At 48.4% G+C, this 23,229-nt stretch overlaps 2 protein-coding genes across 2 annotated transcripts in view; one reads left to right on the forward strand and one right to left on the reverse strand.

Moving 5' to 3' along the window:
• The window catches only part of RSRC1 (arginine and serine rich coiled-coil 1), a 174,124-nt gene extending 162,584 nt beyond the window's left edge, over nucleotides 1-11,540 (reverse strand). Inside the window, exons 1-3 of the mRNA XM_075157510.1 lie at nucleotides 11,465-11,540; nucleotides 3,300-3,494; nucleotides 940-1,065 (exon numbers count right to left, since the gene is read on the reverse strand). Of these exons, the coding sequence (XP_075013611.1) occupies nucleotides 940-1,065; nucleotides 3,300-3,487 (314 nt within the window). The 5' untranslated portion in view covers nucleotides 3,488-3,494; nucleotides 11,465-11,540. The remainder of the gene's footprint in view (nucleotides 1-939; nucleotides 1,066-3,299; nucleotides 3,495-11,464) is intronic.
• Nucleotides 11,541-13,040: 1,500 nt separating this feature from the next.
• SHOX2 (SHOX homeobox 2) lies at nucleotides 13,041-19,114 on the forward strand. The gene is made up of 5 exons (XM_075157668.1): nucleotides 13,041-13,314; nucleotides 14,586-14,794; nucleotides 17,148-17,205; nucleotides 17,309-17,397; nucleotides 17,480-19,114. Exons 1-5 carry the CDS (start codon nucleotides 13,041-13,043, stop codon nucleotides 17,729-17,731), a joined length of 882 nt encoding a protein of 293 aa, XP_075013769.1. The 3' UTR covers nucleotides 17,732-19,114.
• Nucleotides 19,115-23,229: the final 4,115 nt, after the last annotated feature.

Below are 23,229 nucleotides of genomic sequence, written 5' to 3' on the forward strand. Positions count from 1 at the left end.
ACTATTATAATGAACAGCTGTGAATAAGTCATGAGAGAATACAAATAAGAGAAAGTGAAATGTTCACATCTTTCAACAGCAATATTTCAACATTTAGAGGCAACAGCTCTACTGATTTGGTACATGAAAATAACATGGTTTACTAAATTCTTGGTGCAGGTACACAAAATTACCTGGCTGAAGATCTGTAAACACATACCAAAAAAGCTTTTATCTGTCTGATACACTCAATAATTAATTTAAATTCAATAGTAAATGCTAACAGTAATTCTGATATCCAGGGATAAATTTTATTTAAACTTTTTAATTGAAAAATACACACACACAAAAATTGAGCTTCTTTTAATTACAAAAGTATGAAGCAGATTGTATAATACAATTTGCAACACCTGATTAAGATTTAAATATTTAAACTATGTTTATTGTTGAAAATATCTACTTGTCACAATCCAATTTATCAAAAATTTCAGCACCATAGATATCCTCAAATATTAAGAAAAATTTGCATAACTAAATACTCATCTCTTTCCAAGGGAAATACAGATGAGAAAATAAAATAACAGTGCAGTCTGATCTTCAGGGAGCCAATGTTATGCATGGGAGTTATGGAAATCAGTAATCAAAAAAAATCCACAAGTTTTCAGATTATTACAGTTAAACCAAGGTGACTCTATTAATGTTTTTTGCACTTGGTCAAATGCAAAACATATAACTTATCTTCAAAACCAACTGTTCCACCAGTGTAATTTAAAGATTTAGTACATCAAAAGCACACCATAGAGATTTCAAATTAGGAAGAGTTTTAAGTGACATCTAGTTTAGACAATCACTTGCAACCACTTTCTCTAATATATTGCAAACTCAGTAACCATATGAAGATTTTAAATGAATGTTTTTACAGTAGAAATAATAATTCTTTTTCCTAGAAAAGAATCTTACCTTCTTGTTCTACTTTTTGACCTCGATCTTTGAGACCTGTAGGATTTGCCTCTGCCCCTTGATCGGCTACGACTGCGTTTTCTTCTAGAACCATATGAAGAACTACTGCTCGATCTGTGTCTGCGTCTAAAACAAAACCATGCTATTAGTATGCTACTGCTTCTTAAAAAAAAAAAGGCAACAAAAAACCTAACAGTTCACTTAAAAGGGACATTCAAAACCTGTGTTTTTTATATTATAACATGTTGTAGAAGCCTCAAATACCACTATTACACTGTAATAAGTAATTCACATACACATGGGCAATGCCTGTCTTTAAGAGTTTACATTTTATATATATAACCTTAACCTTACAGATTTGTTATCTCAACTTCTGTAACATGCAATCTTTGTTCTGCTCTGATATAGACACACCCTCCCCCCACCTTTTTTTTTTTTTTTTTAGTACTATTAGTAATCAAATAATCAGTGTTAATTTATTCCATTTGAGCTTGGAAGTTTTCTCCTGAGTTCAGTCAGGAGTCAGAAGGGTATCTTCCCTTTCCCCTCCCACCCAACCTCCCTGTTTCATTTATTCAGAGAATAAATTCTTATACACATAGGAGAAAGGTGAAAGAATAGATAATAAATACATAAATTAAACCAACTAATCCCAAAACTGGGGGAGGGATACCTTCCAAGTCTTAATCTTAAAATTTCCTCTCTGTCTCCATCTCCCTAACAGCTAACTAAATAACAATTTCAATCTTTATGAGAACCTCCATATTTTTGGCCTTTATTATGTTTGATTAATATTAAAATATAACACCACATAGAAATACTTCTGTAATTCAGGATGCAGTCAATGTGATATGTACTTGTCTAGCACAAGGGAAAGGGTGCTGTATTACGTACAAGTAGTGCTGCAGTAGTCCAAACTGGAAAAGATATATATAGGTTAACTACTAAAGAACAGGTCTTCATCTGAAAAAGGAATGCAATGTTCCTGCTAAATGAAGATGAAGAACAGTAATCTTAGAGACTGTTGCTTTTGATTCTTAAAGGGCCAGGAATAAATCCAGCAGGACCCCAGCGTGTAATAGTGACTGAACTGCCAGGAGCAAATGCCCTAAACTAAGGGCAAAGCAAAGGTGCCAGCCAGATCCTAAAAGCAGACACTTTCGTCTTTTCTGGATTCAATTTAAGTCAACTGGTCTTCATCCAGACTCTAATCTCCCTTCAAGCTCTGTTTTTATCTGCAAGATAGCCATGCCTGCACTGGACTAAAGAGATTCATAAAGCTGCATGTCATCAGCATATTGTTGGCATCGAAGCCCCTGTCATCCCACTGTGTCCCCTAAGGGCTGTATGTAGATGCTAAGCAGGAACAGACGAAAGGGGGGATGGAAATAAACAAATAAGAAACCCCCCACAACCAGCCAACTTGCCCCTCACTGACACACTCTTCTGCCAGCTAAAGAAAGGTTTGTCAGGAGCACTTTCTAATACATTTACAGTGCAGCTAGACACAATGAGTATTTTCCAGCTTGACCTATTAATAAATTGACCACTAGTTTGACTCCAGGATCACCACAAGTCAGACTGAGACACAACCAGGACATCCAAAAAAGTCAGGTATTGAAAGGGGCCTCTGATGAAAGAAATACAGAATTAGATCAATAAAAAATTGGTAGATACAGCCACATGATCTGTGTTCTAAACACCTGGCTGACTACTGTATTCTGTACACATAAAAAATAGCAAGAATAATGGTGAAAACTAGCTGTTGCAGCAAATTTATAGACCTACTGTAAAATCACTTTAAGTCTTTCTATTGAGAAAGTCTACCTTGTTGTCTGGAAAGACCTACTTCGTTTTTTACAACAGAAAAAAGTAACACAAAGTAGTCTATATATATAGACTACACTATATATAGTCTATACTATAACAAAGTAGTCAACTATAGTTGAATGAAACTTCTTTTCAAACTGATGTTAATGTATGAACTATTATATTTCCAAAAAGAGACTCCAAATTCATTATTTAAAAGGAGGAGAAAGGAAGAATTATTTTAGTTGGCTGGTTTTTGTCTGTTTTGATAAGGAAGTTACCTTTGGATCTGCACATACACTGGTTTTGTATTCTTGGGGGAGGGGGGGGGAAGGCGTTTTGGTTATTGTGGTGGTGGTGGTTTTGTTTTTTTCTTTAAATGTAGGTGAAAATATTGCCACATCTTCCAAGATTCAGAGCAAACTTTGCTATAAAATTCCAACCTAGAACTGATGACACATTGGATTCAAACACTTCTAGCTTTCTGCCATAATATGAAAGAGCTCGATTTGTAAGCAACTGCAACAGACAGTAAATTACTACAAATGCACCTTTTCTCGTAAGAATGTGAACGAGACTGTAGATCTCGAGACCGTGACCTTGACCTTGATTTCCTTCCAGACTTTTTACGGCTGTATGTTCTGCTGTCTGAGGAGCTACTTGAAGACGAACGCCTGCGGTGTTTCTTTTTCCTTCTGCTTCTGTTCTCTTCTTCTGTGTCCGAGGAGCGACGTCCCATTTTTAAACTACGTAAAAACAAAAATTCTAAACTGTAAGAAAGTCTCGTGTCTACATTACATGTTGTTATATATATAAAAAAATATTTAGTGTGTGTGCATATATAAACAAACATATCATTATACCATTTTAAAAGTTATCACGTGAATAGAAAATTTGGTTTGCATGCAAAAATAAAAATCAAGATTTTAATATAAGATGTCAACAAATCCATGTTACCAAGTAACTTGAAATTTACACTGTCAGCAAATTTGAATTAATTTATTATGGTATCAAATATTTGTTATGAATTTTCACAAAAGATATTTCACAACCATTTAAACAGATAAATGCACTGATTATTTTTACATTTTTGCCTTAGATATTAATTTTTCAGAAATTTGGGGAGTAACGTGTAAGATACTTCTAATACCTGATATTTCACTTTAAGATGCTACACAGTCAGTAGTACAGCATCTTTAATATGTTTAATTTATAGTTATAAATTAAGATCTATAATACTTACATAATCAATAGAATGCAGTCTATTGATTTCAGCTATTGATGTGACTCATTTCATGTGTCTTTAGGTTGTGCAATTAAAATAATGTACATTTTTGTCCTACTTGTCATAATTCAAACATGTGTTGAGAAAAAAAATTCTAGAAAGTTATTTTTAAGTTAATTTAAACTAGAGTTAGGTTGATTTTGGTTCTCAGTTTAGATCCACTCAACTTTAAATTGCTTTACTCCAAAATCAGACCTATAAATACTAAATTTCAGAAATGTTTCTTGATTGCCAATGTGTTTACTTGGACAATGTTTACAGACTTTGATAACAGATTGGAAAAAAAATGGAGGGTTGGGAAGCCTGCCATTCATTTAATTGTTGCAAAGACTATCATCTTCATTTGGAAATCCTAAGAGATCAGTTTCATTGCTTCACGATTAAAGAAATGCTGTACTTCTTGACTTTCCAGGTTGCAAAACGCACATATTGCTTTAAAACTGTTTTTCTGTCCCAGCGGTATCAGCCCTATCCACCCAAGACTTCAAGACCCCTCTTCACACTCACTTCAGTTAATGGCAGTTAGTAGTTGCCCCTCTTCCCAAGAACAAACAGTTATTTCAAGGCTCCCTAGCTACTTCTGCACTGGGAAAACAGGAACTCGTAATTCATATCAACAGCTAGATCACAGATCTATTTTGCCACAATATCACCTGTCTTTAACCAACATTGAAATATTACAGGTCCTCACATTTCTAGCATAAATATTGTTCATTTTCTGCATAGAAACTTTTGCCCTTCCTCACACCTTTTATCACCTAGGCAGCAGACCCTAATCCCTACGGTAGAGACTGAAAACAGAACAAAAAAGAAATTCTCCATTAAGTATGTTTATGCTTAAATTCACAAAAGGTTTACATGCAAATACAAGTCTTGATTACGCTAGGCCTTTCAGTCAAAATGCATGACTGAGGGGAAAAAAAAAAAGAAAACCCATGTTTAGTTCCACAGACAACGTCTCTTAACCCTACATTTTCACCCTCAAGTTCCCAAGACAGCTAAAACTGTTTTGCACACAATCACACTTGCTACAGTCCTACAGGGATATATCTAAACACCCAAGCAGGCATGGGATTTGCCAAGTCAGTGTACTGTGACCAACCTTCCCAAGGGAGCCTTCCAGGTAGCCACTTTCAAAGTACAATAAATATACAGACAATGCTGAGTTTGACAGAATTTGAAGACTGTCAGAGATGCAGGTTCGCTTGTCAAATTGAGACACGCTCTTCCCACACTGCTGAAGCTTGTCCTAAAGACTGTCAGATGCCTGGAGCCAGGGCGAGGAAGCTACAGCAAGCACAAGTCAAGAGTCAAAGGGACATCCTCCTGGAAAGCGCCAAGTTCTGGACCTGGCATCTACTTCAAGGAGAGTTTCCATATTTTACCCAACAGTTGTTTAATGTAAAATACAAGAGAGTCCCTTATGTATCTGGATTTTCTTTGATGTTCACGAGAGTTCATTTACTGCCACAATCAAAACAGTAGCTACGTAAACTCATTCCTATGTAGCCAAGTCCCTGTGGATTGCAGACGGCTCTTCAGCACACAACTCGGAGCTATCAGTTCCATTCCTGCAGCCAGGAGTGCCTACAAATTAGCCGTCACTAAGCTTTCCTGCAGTAGATTCCTCTATTACTTCACTTCTCAATAGTTTCTGTTTTCAGCACTTTAGAACTGGTCCTTTAGCTAATAATCTAAACAAAGCATTTTTGAAATATTCAACTTAAAACAGCAAATCTCTGTGCACCTAAACCAGCAACATTTTAGGAGGATGAACCGCTATGCAAGAGAATTTCTTTTTTAAATGAAATTATTTCTACCATCTTACTAAAGTTTATTCCACACAGATTTTGAAAAAGAGAGAGACAGTACTTTACAGACTATTTCATCTCATTTAAGGAACTATGACTTCAATTACAATTCTGTAGAGGAATGCCAATTTATATCAACACACCATCTTGTGCAGTCATTTTATTTTTTCCCCTCATAGTAAAAGATTTACAGAGTTCCAAGTTACTAACAGTTATTGAACAGTAAAATAAAGCTCTTCAAATATATACCAATAGAACAATCTTCAAATGAACGTGAACCTGAATCTCAAACTTAAAATAAGCAGAACTGCTCAGAACATGAAACTACAATGCACGGATTTTAAGTTAAAAGCTCACAGACCACAGCTTATGAAGCAAGATTAATGAAAGAGACCAGGGAAACAAAAAGTACGAAAGACATTTCTGCCGAGATCTTCACCACTTGATATGGATATCATTATGAGCCAGAACATTACACTTCAACATATATGTCGTCTGTTGTTTAACTTCCTTTTTTTGCCATCAGCTTTCTTCCCCATTTGGACATATAATTGGATTAAGCAGCATATAAAACTAGTGAAACACATTACATAAATCTCAATTTTGTGTCTTCAGGACCAAAAAAGAACTACATGCCATGGCCCTTCCCTATTACAGGGCAACCCTCCAGCATACGTGCACGTACTTGAGCCTCAGGAGCTCCAGGAGCACTGGGTTTACCATGGATGAGCGACAGGACAAAGGCACATGGGTGACTGATGACCTGCACGTTCTAGAGTTTCCACTGGAAAAGAGGTTGCCAGAAGCAGACTGTTGATCCCAGAACAACTTATGCAGCCGAGTCCTGGTAGCTGTCTCCTACGGGGATATCTTGAACATACACAGGCAACAGACAAACCTGTCTGACAGGCACTATCTTTCACCAGGGTCTTTAGACCACCCCTTCAGTACACGAGACACATTTTACTGCAAAGACGCCGCCTATAAACACAGCACTTGAGAGCAGTCAATTACCAAGACCTGTAACAGGTTAGTATTCTCCCTGACTACTGCCTGCTCCCTCCATCCTCCTGAACAGACCTGGGAAAAGGGACTGCCAGCATTGATTGCTCACACCACCTGAAGCCTGATGGATGGAAGAGTTCTTCCAGCAGGTCAGCAGTGGTCCATAGACCATTTCCAAACAGGACTGTATAACAGTACCTACAGAGCGCAGAGGTGAACTAAGATCACTCGGGGAACCTTAATTAGCAAAATAATGAGGGGGGGAAGAAAAGGCAAACAGAAAAAATTAAGACTCATTACAGGGCATCATACGCTGAATCTCATGGGTTTTTCCTACCTGGCTGTTTCCATACAAAGTCTGTAGATCCACCACAAAAACTTGTACCATAGAGTTAACAGAGTGACCTAAGAGAATTCACCCTTATAGCTATGGGGAATCCCATCTTTAAGGCTCCTTACCCTTACTTCTCAGACAGAAGTGTTAAGCCATATGTCTTTGCAATAGGAGATACGCTTCTGCCAACCCCTCTTTATGTGTAGGCACTGTGGAAGATAGGGCTCTCAATGCCTGGCGAGACACTAGAGGCTTTTATCCTGACTATGGAGCAATACTAGGAGGAAGAGAAGAGGAGGAAGGAAAGGCATATTAACAAGCACCAACAGCAAATGAACGGTTTCAGATGAGCTTAGAACCTGGGTTACATCCCAGGCGTTTCTGGGGAGACAGTCTCCTGACCAGCACATCAGTACAGCTCATTCTTTTCCATCACCCAGCCCCAACCTTCTGCCTGCGTGGTTCTCATCCACTCTGAATTTCTCATCTCACCCACTTCTGAATTTCGATCAAACTACTCTGGTCAAACAGCAAAGGAACACTGAGAATTCAGAAGATGCTGTCTCAAGATACGAGGACCTACAGCAGCTACATGGAAACTCAACTGAAGCCTGAGCTGGAACGTATCGTCAAATTAATCAGCTACTTAAGTAAAGACTCTAGTGAATATCTGTGAACTTCAACATTTTGAAGGCTTGCAATTAGTCTGAAATTGAACAGCTTTCAATAGAATGACTAACAGCTGGACCTGATAAATTTTAAATCCCCACTCTGGAGCACAGGCATGTTGAAGTACCTAAAAGACAGGTTCTCCAGGCCTTTGTTTTTTTAATAGTTAATTTTTGTTTAAGTCTGGTTTCTGAAAATTGATGCTGCAACACTTTGGTTGAAATGCAAACGAAGTGCATATTCTCATACATGCGTTTTGCCAAGAGAAACACCAACATCAAACATTTCAAACCAACTATTTACATTTGACAAAGTTACAAACAGTGCTATCAAGCTCACCTGCAAACAGCTAAGTAACCTCCCACCCTGCATATAACAAGGTAAAGAAAACATAGATGACATAAGAAACAGACAGACTTCTCTAGAAAACCTGTTCAAAGAGAGTAGGGTACACTTTCAAATGTAGTAAGAAGTATACATTCATTGATCTGACCTTGTTCAATCTCGTTTCATAGTTTTTTAGAATTACTTCAAGTGTGCAATACATATTTTCAAGCATGAGTTTCAAATTATTATTGTATTTACTGTTGCAGATTGTAAGAAAAGAATATATTTTGGTTGTTTTTAATCAGAGGCTGTTATCCAGTAAACATTACTGCAGCAATAAACATTACTGAGCACAGCATCCAATTAAACAATACAATGTTTAGCTACCGTAATATGCCAGAAGTGATGAAGACAAAATAACCTCCACATTTGTTCAGCATCAAATCCAAACAATTTATGTTTGTTAGTCACTAAGAGACTTTGACTTGCAATAATCACTAACCACCTGCGCAGTTTACGTAGCATTTCTACAAAAAAGATCCTTTAAGAAATTCTAACCCATTATATGGACATTGATGGAAAACATACTGCAACCATCTCAGTATCCCCTTCTTTCCTACTGAACTGTGCAAGTCCATCTATAGGAGAGAATCAACAAGTCAGGATGAGATGCTACTTGATGAGCTTCAGCCAGGAAACAAGGCTATCTGAGGTAAAATGAATTCTAAGTCCTCAACAAACATGCTGACTAGCTAATAAGTAGGAGTCAAAGTGTTACTAATGGCAGCGCTGTTCCCCAAGACAGGGAAACCACAAACAGGCAGAGGGTAGAAGTCCCTCTCAGGCAGTTTATCTGCATGTACAGATCAAAAAGTGTCTTTGTATCTACCTTCACCAAGCTTACAATGATGTGGAAACTCTCCCTGCTCTACAGTTCAGAAAAATTGCTCTCAGTAGAGGAAGAGATTTGATTAGAAAAGACAATAAGGTGGCTGTTCTTAAGAGGGCAGCAACCTGAATTATTGTTGTTGATTTTACATACTTATGCAGTGGTGCCTCTTTCCCTTCGCCAAGTTTCCACATGACTACGGGAGGAACACCTGAATCGCATCTACCAAGACAGCTACCATAACTGGTCACCTCAGAAGAAAGTCTAGAGATCAAAGAATCACAGGAATTGAGTTACTTTCTTACAGTCTCTCCCACAGCAACAAGAATCCACAGACACCAAACGTACCACAACACTGTCTTCTGGTTACTTAAAGGATGTCCTCTTTGACAATAACATCAACAGTATTTTTCAAAATCATTAATTTTGAACTTGAAGAAAGTTTGTCTCAATTCAAAATAATGAACAATTTATAGTAATAGTATTCCTTAATTCAGCTTCAAGTCTTTAGATTTCAAAGTTAAATGTGGGAAAAACTAGGCTCAAAGAGACATCACACCCCCACAGTCATTGAGGACACCAAGAGCAAAGTGGAGAATTGAACCAAGACCTCAAACCCTAGTACGGTGCTCATCTCCTGCGAGCCGGCCTCCACAAGCCATCTTTTGCTCAATAATTCTTAATTCTACAAACTGGCCTTCCACCACATAGCTACATTTTCCATACTTGAAGGCAGTAAGAACTACAGACATTCCTATTTTAGATCAACGCATGTAAGTTCACTAACAGCATTAATTAATCAGCATTTCTCCCAAGTAACCAACTTTCAGAATAAGCTTACAGACCAATTAAGTTTATGTGAACTTTATGATGCAGCTTTTGGTATTTCTTTTAAATCAAGTTCTAAATACCTTCCTCACTCATGGCATATAGGATCATGCAGAACCACTTAAAATAACGTTTAAAACTCATCTTAGATCATTAGAACAGATAAACTGTTCAAAAAAAAGTTCCATTCATGTCTGAAAAAGTAGCACCCGGAATTGTATTTAGCCGAACTATAAAATGAAAATACCTAAAACAACTGCTGCTAGAAACAGAACATCAGATACAGAAGAAACCAAATCGCATACCTTCTTTACCCACACTTTCACAGACAAGAGCTGGGAAAGTAAGATTTCCTCTTATCATCCTAGGAATCAAAATATGAAATGGATTCCAAGGGCAGGTGCCAGGGACAGTAACACCCATTACAGACACTACGTGCTCCCTGCTCACATCAGCTGGGCCCTGCTAGTACACAGCGGGAGGCAAAAGAGACTTGGAAAAGACTGGGGAGAGAGCAGTTCCCAGTGCTCCGTGCCAGTTTGCACCGGGGAAATCCGACCGGAGTCAGGAGAAACACCCTCCGGGCTCTGCTCTGCTCCCCAGCCGGCTGCTGGGCGCTGCCGGCGGCAGCTGAAGGTCTTTGGCAAGGCTGTTCTCTCCGCGCTGCTCCTGCTCTGCCCCGCACCAGAGGGTACACGCTCCTCTGCCCGCTCACGCAGCGAGAGACTACTCCTAGAAGAGACGGACACGTTCGTGACCGGGGCTATCACCCCCGCACCGCACTCCTCAGCCGGTCACGGCGTTGCCCCGGAGCGCACGGCAGCGCCAGGCCGCCGGGAAGCCGAGCCCGGCACCGCCGGGACCACCCCGCGGCCAGGGCGGGAGACCCGGGAGAGGAAACAACCCTGGAGCCGCAGCACCCGGCGGCCGAGCCCCGCAGCCCGGCGGGAGCCCGTCCTGGGGCCCTGCCACGGCCCGGGGCGGCCAGGCCGCGGCGGCGCGCCCGGGGGTGGCCCCGGCGTCGTCATGGCAACACTGGTCAGGTGCGGCCCGGCCCCACGCCGCCGCTCCCACCCCGCCACCCGGGGGCCGGCGCGTCCCCTCAGCGCGCCGCGGCCCTGGCGAGCAGCAGCAGGCCTCAGGGCGCGCCCGGCCCCCGCGGCGGCGGTGGCCGGCTGCGCCCTGCCTTGTCCCTGCTGGGGGCGGGCTCGCCGCCGGGCCCCGCCACGTTACCTGAGCGGCGGGGCGGCCGGGCCGGGCCGCGGGAGCGAAAGCGCCGCCGGGCCGCGGCTGCCGGTTTGAGCTCAGCGCCTTCCTGGGCGGCGGGCAGGCAGCAGCAAGCCACCGCCGAGCTCATCCAGGCGGCCAGGCAGCGCCGCCGAGCGCCGAGGAATCGATGAGGCGCGCTCGCCGCCCCGGCCGGGCGAGCCCCCCACGCACCACGCGTGACGGGCAGGAAGGGGCGTGCGGCCCCGGGGTCGGGGTCTCCGCTGCCCACGGGCGGCTGCAGCAGCCCACGGAGCGCTGTCTGCGCCGGGCGCAGCGCGGTGACAACCGCAACGACTTACCGGCACAGTGCCGTGGCACGCTGCGGTCCGCCTCCCCCGCGGGTGACGGGCTCCACGGGGACAGCGGCGTGGAGGGTTTCTCGTGTCAGCTCGAAGTGATTAACGAGGGTCGGTGTTTCCCGGAACTGAGAACCGCCCCCGTGGCCGAAGGGGCAGCGCTCCACCCGCGGCGTGGGCACCGCACCGGGGCCGGGCTGTGCCCAGGGGAAGGGAGCGCCCCAGCCGCGGGGTGAGCACGTCCCCAGCTCAGCCTCCTCCGGGCAACGGCGAGAAACGCAACGAAACGATTTAATCCCTACGCTTAATTCCGTCTTTTGACGAATTTGGTTAGTTTAACGCGAGTTTCCGAGCACACGCTCCCCGTCACGGGAATTGCGAAGTGTTGCGTGAGGATAAACGAAACACAAGGATGGAAGAGCCGCTGACCATCAGCGTTCCCGTCGGGACCCTGCTGTCCGATCCCCCCCCCCCCCGGTACCGAAAATGCCGCGCGGGGCGGAGCGGGGACAAGCGGGACCGGTTCACCGGCGGCTCGACCCGCGCTGCTGCCCGAAACGGAGCAACGGTAAATCGTTGCCTATCGCGGCTGAGGCGTGTGTAATTGGATCTGAAGAAATGCTAATTCCACCCTCGGTACCGTACCTGCCCGAGTAAATAAACGCTCTTTTATGTAAAGTCATCTTCCCAAAGGTCAAACGAAAAATCAATACGTAAGCAAGAGTTAAACAATTTGGAATAATTTATTAGAATTCGAGCAAAGGTGTAAAAGAGACGACTTCTGTCAACAAAAGTGCTCTCTTAATGGGATTTAAACAACAAAGGAAAAACAATATTAGCAATAAATAGCGTAATTCGCTCTAATCTGACGCCTCAATTCGCCGTGTGAGAAAACGTTAATGATACGGCTGTATTTGTCACTGTCAATTAGCCGGTAATTTATTTGGTGGGTCTGGGCGTCCACGGAGGAACTTTTCCGGCTCCCCCGCCGCTCGCCCGGGGACGGTTCCACGGCTCCCCGGCGCTGCGTACCGGGCGGGCTCCCGGCGGGGAACCGTCCCTTCCCTCTGCCCCCCGGGCACCCCCCGCCGGGGCCGACCCCCGCGGGGCGGTGCGCGGGCGCGGAGCCTGCGCGCCCCCCCCCCCCGCCCGCGCCTTGGCCACTCCCCCGCAGCTCCGGCCCCACTCCCGCGCCGCGCTCGCCCGGGACCTCGCGCACGGGCCCGCGCCTAATTAAATTAATTAGGGCGCAGCGCGCGGCGGGCGGGCGGGCCGGCGGTGCCCTGGCCGCAGTGCCCCGCGGCGGGCGGCGCGGCCGGGCGGCGGAGAAGGGGTCCATTCAGAGCTCCGAGGGGAGGTAATTCGCCGGGAACAAGGGGCAGGCTTTGCAAAGTATAAATAGTGCCACTTCAATCGCGGCGTCGCTGTCAGACCCCGAGAGCCCTGCACGTCGGGCGGCACGGCTGGGCTCGGCTCGGCTCGGCTCGGCTCGGCTCGGCACGGCCCGGGGCGCCGCCGCCTCCCCGCCCCGTGGATGCCCGCCCGGGGAGCCGGGGCAGCGCGCCCCTGAGCCGCAGCCATGGAGGAGCTGACGGCGTTTGTTTCCAAATCGTTTGACCCTAAAACGAAGGAAAAGAAGGAGCTCATCACCTACCGCGAGGTGCTGGAGAGCGGGCCCCTGCGCGGAGGCGGCGGACCGCGGGAGACCGGCGGAACCGCGGCGGAACCGGGCCGCGACGAGGCGGGCAGCCCCGCGGCGCGGGCGGGCGGCGGGCGGTCCCCGCCGCGGGAGCCCGACGCCGCCGCCGCCGCCGAGAGAGCCGCCGAGGCGGCCACCCCCAAGCTCAGCGACGGTAACGGCGGCACCGGGGGCTCCCCCTGCTTTCCCTCCCCTTCCCCCGTCGGGGTCGGTACGCGCGGAACGGAGGCGCGAGCGGGCGATGGCCGCGCGCCGGGCGAGACGCACCGCGGTCGCGGGTGGAAGGGGCTCGGCAGCGGCAGCGCCCGTGGGCAGGCTGCGATGAGCGTTGATGGGCGGCTTTCCATGTTTTCCCAATTTCGGGAAATACGCGGCCAGCCTCGAAGTTTATATTAAAATATTTAAACGGACATTTAACTTGCTCATAACACGATCTGTTCCTGTTTAGCATCCCACGGGAAGCCGCGCTGCCAACGAAAGCCCGGGCACGCGGGCCCGTTCGTTCTCCCGCGGGTCTCGGCAGCGCGGGCTGAGCGGACGCGGACACGCGTGGGGCCGGGCTGCGCTGCCGCCGCTCATCTCCGGTTCCGCGCCCCGGCCCTGCCGGGCGGCTTGCTTCAGAAATGCCCCGTGGTTATTCCGCGTATTTTCCGCGCCGGGGCGATGGCCGCGGTGCCCGGAGCGGGGCCGTCCGCCGCTGTCGGCAGCTGCGGGGAGGCGGCGGGGCAGGGCCCGTCCCCATCGCTGCGCGGAGACCCGCGGTTCGCTGCCGCCCTTTTGTTCGGACAAGCGGAGCGCGGCGCGGCCGGCAGCATCCCCGGAAAGGGCTAATTAACAAATTCATGCTAACGAGCGGGGCGCGGGGGGAGCGGGGGGGGAGCCGGCAGCCGGGGCAAAGCCGGGCGGGCAGCGGGGGGGTCCGCGCAGGGTCCCCCGCGGTCCGTCCTGGGGCGCGTCTCTGGCAGAAAATTAAAACAAGGAAAAGAAAATACCGCGGGGCGCGGAGGGGCCGCGCTGGCCGGCGGAGCGCAGCGGGGACCTGTTGCTGCGCTTCCCCCCGGGCGGGCAGCGGGGCTGGAGACCTCCGGCGCGGTGCGGGTCCTCCCGGCGGCTGCCGGGGTGCGGGAGGCGGTCCGCCGGGCCCCGCTCCCCGCCGCCAGCCGTTACCGGAGCCGAGCGGCGGAGCCCGGAAAGGCAGCGGCCGAGGCGGGCCTAGCGCGGCCCGGGCGCACAGGCCCCGCTGCCCCAGCCCCGGCGGGCTCCTGCCCACTCCCCCCGGCTGCCGGAGGGGAGCGGCGGGCTGGGGGGCTGAGCTCCGGCGTCCTCGCTGCATCCCCCCCCACCCCGGCGCTGGCACCCTGCGCAGCCCCCCCCGGCTCCGGGGTCCCCCGTCCCGGCCTGTCTGACTGCCTGTGTCGTGCCCAGTCTCCCCAGAGCTGAAGGACCGCAAGGAGGATGCGAAAGCAATGGAAGACGAAGGACAGACGAAAATCAAGCAGAGGAGGAGCCGGACGAATTTCACCCTGGAGCAACTGAACGAGCTGGAAAGGCTTTTCGACGAGACCCACTACCCGGACGCCTTCATGCGGGAGGAGCTGAGCCAGAGGCTGGGGCTGTCCGAGGCCAGGGTGCAGGTAGCCAGGCCGTGACCGGCTGCGGGGATGCGTGGGTGCCTGTGTGCGTGGGTGTGTGTGCGCGGTGGAAGGGGCCAGCTCGGTAAAACCCGGCCGTGCCCGGTCCCCGCCGCTCCTGAGACAGGCTGTCAGGGAGAGGGGGGGGGCTGCCCGCGCCGAATTGCACCCAGAAAAATCTGTGAAATCACCTCCCCAGGCTTTCTTGTGGTTTGGGCTCCCTGCCCCTCGCTCCGTCGCGTTTTATTTAATCTCTGCGTTTATTTCGTCTCTGCCTCGGCAGGAGCTACAACGGCGATTTTGTTGGCGTGGGCTGCGGTCCCTCTCCGGGCTGCTCCCGGCGCAGGGCTTACCGGGCGGACGTACCAATTAACTTTATAGATGTAGCGACCATAAACTAAATTAGGAACTGCTAAGTGCAAAAAAATTTACAGTCCGTTTCTCGTCGTAGTTCTTAAATCTTGAGGGAAGCGGCAGGAAAACTGAGTGAGGTGCACAGACCGGCTTTGTTCGGATTTATGAAATACAAAAGTCTGGAATAAAACCAGGCTATTTTAAGCGTTCTCCCATACCGAGAAGCCGCAGCTTCCTTTGATTTAACCTGCGCCTTTAACCTCGGGCTGCCCTCCCAAAGTTTCTCAGAATCGGTGCCTGGGCTGGTTTCTGCGAGTTTTGTCAGGATGAGATGAAGAGTGAGGAAGGCTTTGCCCGGCTGGGGAGGAAGGTAACTCCTCAAACGAGAACAAATGTAGCTGCTCCGGTGTATTTCCCTTCTAATAATAAAAGAAGAGAAAATGATGGTCATTATTTGTTTGAACACATGGAGTGGTTTTAGGCCCCTAACATCTGCAGCTGTTAGAAAGTATTGCTGTAACAGATACTCCCCCTCGATCTTTGTGCTCGTAGGCCACCATCTGCACCGAGCCGTGCGCGCAATCCTTGAGGGGTTTCCCTGCATCTAGTAGGGTGAGGACAGAGACAGAGCGGTCACGTCGAACCGAAAAACTAGTAATAATAAGCAGCTTTTGTCATCACTGACATAAAAAAAAAAAAAAAAGACCCTTCATTTCCCCCCCTCGCCCGTTTTTTCCGCCTATTCACGCCCAGCAAATCTTAACAAAACCAAAGAAAACAAAGTTGCTGGACTTCAACTTGGCGATGAAAAACGTAACAGGGAGGTGCTTCTTCTGCCGGCGCTTTGCTCCACAAAGAACGCGGCGGCGCATAATGCGCGCTCCCGTTACGCCAAATCGCAGGGCGCATAATAACTTTTGGAGATTTACATAGATTAAACCCATTCCCTTTAAATCGTTCTGGAAAACGCTTTTGCAATAATATTTTTTTTTGCCTCGCATCTAATTTGTAAATTATGGAACGTGCGTTTCCGCGGGAGGCTGAGGGCGAACATGGCTGTCGGGCAGATTTTGCTCGGCTGAAGTAAATGACAGGGCGGGGGAAATTCGCGTTTATATTTGTCTCTTCAAGTAAGACCTCAAAAAAGAAATTTTTTTTTTTTTTTTGGCCGTGGGGAGAGGATTGCTTGGTCGATGTGGCTTCTGAGATGCGGTGCAGAGGTCTGTCTTTAAACAGGAATGTTTTAAGACGCGCTCTCCCTCCTTCCCTCCCTCCCCTCTCTCCTCTAAGCGAGCAGAACTTTATTCTGGAAATTTATTTCTACAATTCCATTTCCAGTATTAAAAGTGTGTTCTTGTCTAACGCGCAGCCTTTTCTGTGGAAGCAAATTAGATTATCATGATAATGAGACAATTATTCCGCTTCTGTGCCACACTCCACTGCACAGAGGAACAGGGAAATCCTAAACTTCTTTGTAGCGAAGCTTTTATGACAGTAATTACCCCGCTCCCCCCCCCAAAAAAAAAAAACTGAGTCATTAAACTCTTTGGTGTTTAGTTTTTCTTGAAGATAAAGCTAATTAATTTATTTATTAATGAGCACGATCTTCTCGGGCCTGACGGTGCAAACATCCAAACCCATTATCGCCAGTTAGTATTCGGTGTCAGGGGGCGATTTAGGTCTTTTGGGACCCTGATGTGGAAAGACGAAACCGGGTCTCGGAAGGTAATTTCTCTGGAACGAGCACTCTGCGAATGTCGATTTTCTCTATGTTTTGACTCTTTTCCCTTGCCTTTTGCGTTTCGGAGCCCACGAGCGGGGGCTGCCCGGGAGGAGGGAGCCCAGCCCCTGCCGCAGCCGGGTTTCTTTGTTTGCCGGGAATTTTTTTTTTTTTTTTTTAATTCTCGGTGGGTTTATTTTTTTTTGCGCGAACGTCTTCCCCGCGGCGGTGGCAGCGTGGCCGTGACGCCTGTGTCCCCCCCCCCCCCCACTCTCCCCGCAGGTCTGGTTCCAGAACCGAAGAGCCAAATGCCGAAAGCAAGAAAACCAACTCCACAAAGGTACTGGGGAGGAGGGGGGCGGTTGCGGAGTGCCGCGGGTGGGTCGGACGCGCGTGGGGGGGGGGGCTCGCCCGCGCTGACCGCCTGCCGCTGCCTCCCGCAGGGGTGCTGATCGGCGCCGCCAGCCAGTTCGAAGCCTGCCGGGTGGCCCCGTACGTGAACGTGGGCGCGCTGCGGATGCCCTTCCAGCAGGCAAGTGGGCAGTGGGTCGCGGGTGGGTGCGTGGGGGGTGGACGACACGCGTGACACCCCCCCGCCGCCCTTCTCCCGGCAGGTTCAGGCGCAGCTGCAGCTGGACAGCGCCGTGGCCCACGCGCATCACCACCTCCACCCGCACCTGGCCCACGCACCCTACATGATGTTCCCCGCTCCCCCCTTCGGGCTACCGCTGGCCACCCTGGCCGAGTCCGCCTCCGCCGCCTCCGTGGTGGCCGCCGCCGCCGCCGCCAAGACCACCAGCAAGAACTCCAGCATCGCCGACCTCCGCCTGAAGGCCAAGAAACACGCCGCCGCCCTGGGGCTGTGACCGGGCTCGCTCGCTGGTTTTTTAAATAAAAAGGGGAGGAAAAAAAAAGAAGAAAAAAAAAAAAAGACGAGGGAGAGGAGAAACTGACGGGAGATATATACTTATTTAAAGAATTAGAGGAACTAGACGCGCAGCTGGGAAGTTCACAGGTTTTGAAACTGACCTTTTTCTGCGAAGTTCACTTTAATACAAGAAATTTGATAAGAGAGGCGGGCCTCCTTTCACGTTGCATCAGATACTTGAGTTTAACAACCACGTCTGGAATAGCGACTAAAAGAAGAGAGAAAGACGACGACGAAGAGGGGAAAAAAAAAAAAAAAAAGAGACAATGATTTCTCTGCGAATTTCTAATGGGAAACTGTCCGGGATACTTCCTCCAGCAGCATTCCGGGTTGCATGTATTTGTATTTCATTGATGGAGTCCTTTGATTCACTTGCACTTCACCCTCATCTTTAGTAGAAAAAAACAAAACAAAACAAACAAACGTGGCTGGGTTCTTTCGCTTTTAATCTCGGAGGGAAGCAGAAAGAGAGAGGGAGATCAAGCACTACCTTTTCCACTCTTAAATCTTTGTTGGTCGTTTGCTGTCCCACCTCTGAAACAAAAGGGAGCGGAAAGCATCAGGAGAGCGGAGCGTGCCTCCCTTTGCTGGGTCTCTCTTGTCCTGAGGGCAAAAACAAAAGAAACAAAAGAAAAATAATAATTTAAAAAAGAGTATTTAATTCCCAACCACCACTTTCCATAACGGCAAATTCCAATAAGAGGTACTGGGTACATGTAAAATATGTTGATACACACGAACAAAGTTTATTTTGGCTATAACTTGTGAATTGATAGTTGACTGTCAAACATTTACATTTTATCTCATAAAGGTGTATCTATTCACGTAATCTTGTGATTTTTTTTTTATTATTATTATTATTTGAAAGACATATAGCTATTTAACCTGGGGTACCTTGCAGTCGGTGATGGTTATCCCAGTTTGCCATCAGACCCTCGTGCTTATTGCCAAGAGAGAGGGAAAGCTCTTCTACGCGAACTTTGGTATGGACGGGCTTTGTATCTATTTGTTCTCCATGAAAACAAAATTATTTATATTGACCATATTTTTTCTAGTGTATTTTAAGTTATTTAAAAAAGAAAAAAAAAAGAAAAAAAGACGCTGTTATTTCATTACATTTGTTGTCGGTACAATATATTTTGTTTCACTCAGGTTTGCTTCACCTTTTTTAATCCATTTTCGACGTCACGAATTTCAATAAGTGCCAAGTAATGAATTTAAGACACTTTGCGACCTATTGACTGAAAAGGGTAACGTTTCAGTGGACGGTTTCACGTCACCTCTGGTACTGTTAATATTAAATCATCGGTGATATTCTTTCTTTTCTGTGTTGACACCTTCTGTAGAGCTCGCACGTTTCTTTCTGCTCCGTAGATATCGCGACAAACCGATAGCGCCCAGCACGACGAGGAAGCACCGCTCACCTCTGCGCATCTTTCGTTACCGCTTTTTATCAGTTTTCCTGAGATGCGGCTTCACAAAACTTCTCGCGGCGTTTTGATTTGGCTTTCTTTTGAAGAAAAATAGACCGGTGGAAGTTATATAGCAATTGTGTCTTTACAAGTTCTGTCAAGTTCCCTCAGGTAATAAAATCGAGGAAAGTGAAATGGCTCAAAATATTTCCCAGGGAAGGAACAGGGGGAATTCGCCCGCCTCCCTCCGAGCCCCCCGCGGCCGGGCAGCAGCGGGCAGCGCCCGCACCCCGCGGTGGGGCGGCCTCGGCCCCGGCTCCCCCGCCATGCCGCGGCGGAGCGGCCGCAGCGCCCCGCTCCTCGCCGGCAGCCACCCGCCTGCCCCGTCCCTCCCCGCCATGGCCGACACGGGGCCCCGCCTGGCGCCCGCTCCTCCACGCCGTTCCCGCCGGGACCCCTCGGTTCTTCCGAGGGCTCCGTGAGGAGAGGGCGTCCGCCCCGGGGGCTGGTGGGCCGGACGCGGCCGTTGTGAGGGGAACCCCCGTGGCGGGCGCCCCCCCCCATCCCGCGGGAAGGCGCCCGCCATAGTGATTCCTGTGAGGGGAAGGCGCCGGCCATGGGGGTCCCTGTGAGGGAAAGGCGCCTGCCGTAGTGATTCTTCTGAGGGGAAGGCGCCCGCCATGCGGGTCCCCGTGAGGGGAAGGCGCCAGCCATGGTTCTTGTGAGGGGAAGGCGCCCGCCACTGGGGTCCCTGTGAGGGGAAGGCGCCCGCCATGGTTCTTGTGAGGGGAAGGCGCCAGCCATGGGGGTCCACGTGAGGGGAAGACGCCCGCCACGGGGGTCCCTGTAAGGGGAAGGCGCCCGCCATGGTGCCCCCGCGCCCAGCCGCGGGAGGCCGGCAGCGCCTGCGGGAAGGGGCCCGCCTCGGCGCAGCGCGGGAAGAAGCGCCCGGGGGCTGCGGGGAGCGCGGGCGGGCCCGCTGGCGGGGCGCGGAGGCGGGTGAGGCGCAGTCCCCGGCGCCCCCTCGCCCTCGCCGGGGGAGCGGCGGCCTCCGGCGAGCCGTGCCTGCTCTCTGCGGGGAAGGGCTGGTCCAGGCCCGGCCGCCGGCAGGCTGCGCGCAGCGGGGAGAGCCGGCGGCGCCGCTGGGTCCCGCGGAGGCCGAGCGGCCGCGGGCGCTGGACGGAGGCTGTCGGCCGGCGGGAGCCAGCCCGAGCGTGTCCCGGCGGGCGGGCAGAGGCAGGGGCAGGGGCAGGGGCAGGGGCAGGGGCAGGGGCAGGGGCAGGGGCGGTGACCCCCCCTCCCCAGGAAGGGAGCCCTCCCGGGCAGGGCTGGAAGGAGCGACGGCAAAATCAGCTCGGACGTTTATATGCTATTAACGGGCAGAAAATGATAGATTTTGTGTTAGGTAAAACAGCTTTATTCAAGCAAAAGTAAGATCCTGCTAATTATAAAGTCAATAAAACTAACGGTGGTGTCGATTGATCCCCAAATAAAGAAGTTAATTAATATGTGCGCGAGCAGCTAATATTGCAGGCCGGTCATTGCAGCCCCGCAGTTCACATCCACAGCACAGCCTCGAATATTCTCCAGATAAACTTGTCACGTCTTACCTCCTCTGTTTAAATATAGTTGCCTAACAGTCTTGTGCAGGTTATTGATGTATGTAACGTAAACTGTGATGGATACATACAATGTGAATTTCAAATCTTTACAATATGCTCAGATATCGGCATGTCTGTCTTCAAGATGATTGTAATAAAAAACATGAAAAATGTACTTGCATCGTAACAGGGAAAGACGATTGGACGGTGTAAGAGAACTGTGTATTTTTTAGCGCAGCTGTGATTAAAATAAAATAGTCTTAACGGGATATTTCTGGACAGGAATACTTACATTCCTGGTTTCCTTGGACTGGAATACCTAATAAGTCTATAGGCCGACAGAAGTTGGCCAGAACTCTTCTGTTTCTATTTAATTTCTTAGAGTGTCTGAACCTATATAAAAACACGTAGGTTTCATGAAATTTAATTATGGATATTTCATGAGCCAGCCGGTGCACATACAATACATGCTTTCTGTAGATAAAATTTTAGCATGGGATTTACATGGAGATGTACTGGCCTGCGAAGGGGATTTAGAGAAGAGATCAAATAAATCATGTAGGAAGGAGTAAACACCTGTTTCTGCCCTCATAGAGCCGATCGCATGTTCACAGCAGGAGCTTATGCAGATTCTTACTTGGTGAAGTAGCAGTTTCCACATTTTGTTCGCTCTCGACAGCAACACGATGTTAGGTGAGCAGCGAAGTGCGATGGCAGCCAGATGTCTTACAGAAAACTCCAAACACCACCACGCGAACTCCAGCCATAGATTTCAGTTCTCCATACAAGAACACTTAAAAGGAGAAAGAAAACACTGCTTTTGTCCAGTGCGTAGAAGTGCATGAAAATGTGCTAAATACTGTGTATAAAATTGATATGTCTCATATTGTTCATTAGCAGCTCAGCTTTATTCCAGGCAAAGCTTTTAACCACTGCACTTAAACTTGCCTTTCAGAAAAGCGGCATCAGAAGAGCCCTTGAGCCTCTGTGGCATCCAGCCGATGGTTCTGCGCAACAGCAGTGTGCCCGTACGAGTACAGCAGTCCTAGGAGTGAGCTGCGGCTGAATACTCAAGGAATAAATAATGTGTTTTGTGTAACAGTACACGCTGTACTAACTCCTGCCCAGTAAATACTGATACTTGTCCAATTTTGTGGCTGTTCCCTTGAATTTTCAGTTTCTCACAGTTTCTGAGCCTGTTCATCCTTACTATGAAGTACCAGCAGGTGAAAGTGCACCTTAAAGGTCGTCTACTACCTATATTTAAAAAATAAAAGAAGCAGGTCTGTATCACTTTGGCATTTTTGAGATGGGCAACAAAGTTCTGAAAGGAACTGGAAAAATTGTGCTCATTTTTAGCCTTTCCTATAGTTAAGCTGCAACTGCCCCTGGTTTTGGTGGAGGATCTAGTAAGTGTTCTCAGAAATGTGAGTTGTCACTACTCATGCTTTACACGAGTGGCCAGTCTTCTCTCCAGATGTTCTTTAGGCAATTAGGTTAGTGTGAATGAAGAAAATTCTCAGAATTTTCTACACCATGAATCTTGCTGGTCCGGTTGCAGAGTATTTAGGGGTTTGGCTTTTAGGATGCTGTTTTGCCAGCCATTACTCATTTTACTGACAGGGCAAAAGCTAAATCTCTAATGGAAAAACCAGCAGAGCCCTCCATGCCCGTCATCTTTCTTGGCGGCGTGATAACAGCGTGCCTTCTTTTGACGAAGAAAAATAACAAGCAACACAAACCCAACCCCTCCCCAGTTTGAGGCTGACTTTTGTTTTCGGTGGGCAGGTGCCTGTAGAGGCCTCCCGAATGCGGTTTCGCCGAGCGCAGGGCGCTCCTGCCTGCAGTGCTTGCAGGGATCCGCTGTATCGTTCGTGTGCAATGTCACCCATGCTTTGCACACACCGATGCTGTGCCGGCATACGGCTCCTTGTTCTGTGTTGCAGAAGGCAGCCTCTTTTTCAGCAATAATGTTTTGCACTTAACTTTTCTCCTAGAGAGGGAAGATAAGCTGAAAGAATGAAAAAGGAAAAACTGCTGCTTTGCTCCAGTAGCTAACGCCGCATAACCTGCCTACTCCTGTGGTCTCAGAAAGTAGGTAATTTGGACTCTGCTGTCCCTTTTTCTGTCACCCTAGCACCAAGTTGCTAGCTCTTTCTGTAAGATAGTGGAAAAAAATATGTATGCAAAGGCGATTTGCATCATCTTTTGCAAGCCTTTTCTCTGTGTTAAACTTTTTAATACTGCAGCTATGAAAGATGTTTGAGAATGTTTTCCTTCATAACAAAGGTTTTATGGCCTTTGCACATCAGACATGCTCTTGCTTAAATACTGATGTGATATCAAGAGTCTCCTTTTACACGGGTAGAAAATCACCCAGGGAAAAATTCTGAGAGAGAATTCAGAAATGGGGAGGTACAAAA

Source organism: Calonectris borealis, chromosome 9 (genome assembly GCF_964195595.1).
Source record: "Calonectris borealis chromosome 9, bCalBor7.hap1.2, whole genome shotgun sequence".
Lineage (NCBI taxonomy): Eukaryota > Metazoa > Chordata > Aves > Procellariiformes > Procellariidae > Calonectris > Calonectris borealis.

Excerpts from the sequence above, each read along its gene's own strand:
- SHOX2 (XM_075157668.1), top strand. The coding sequence starts at position 13,041 with ATGGAGGAGCTGACGGCGTTTGTTTCCAAATCGTTTGACCCTAAAACG. Across the intron at positions 13,315-14,585 it reads CACCCCCAAGCTCAGCGACG|TCTCCCCAGAGCTGAAGGAC; the intron begins GTAACGGCGGCA and ends TGTCGTGCCCAG. Across the intron at positions 17,398-17,479 it reads TGCGGATGCCCTTCCAGCAG|GTTCAGGCGCAGCTGCAGCT; the intron begins GCAAGTGGGCAG and ends TTCTCCCGGCAG.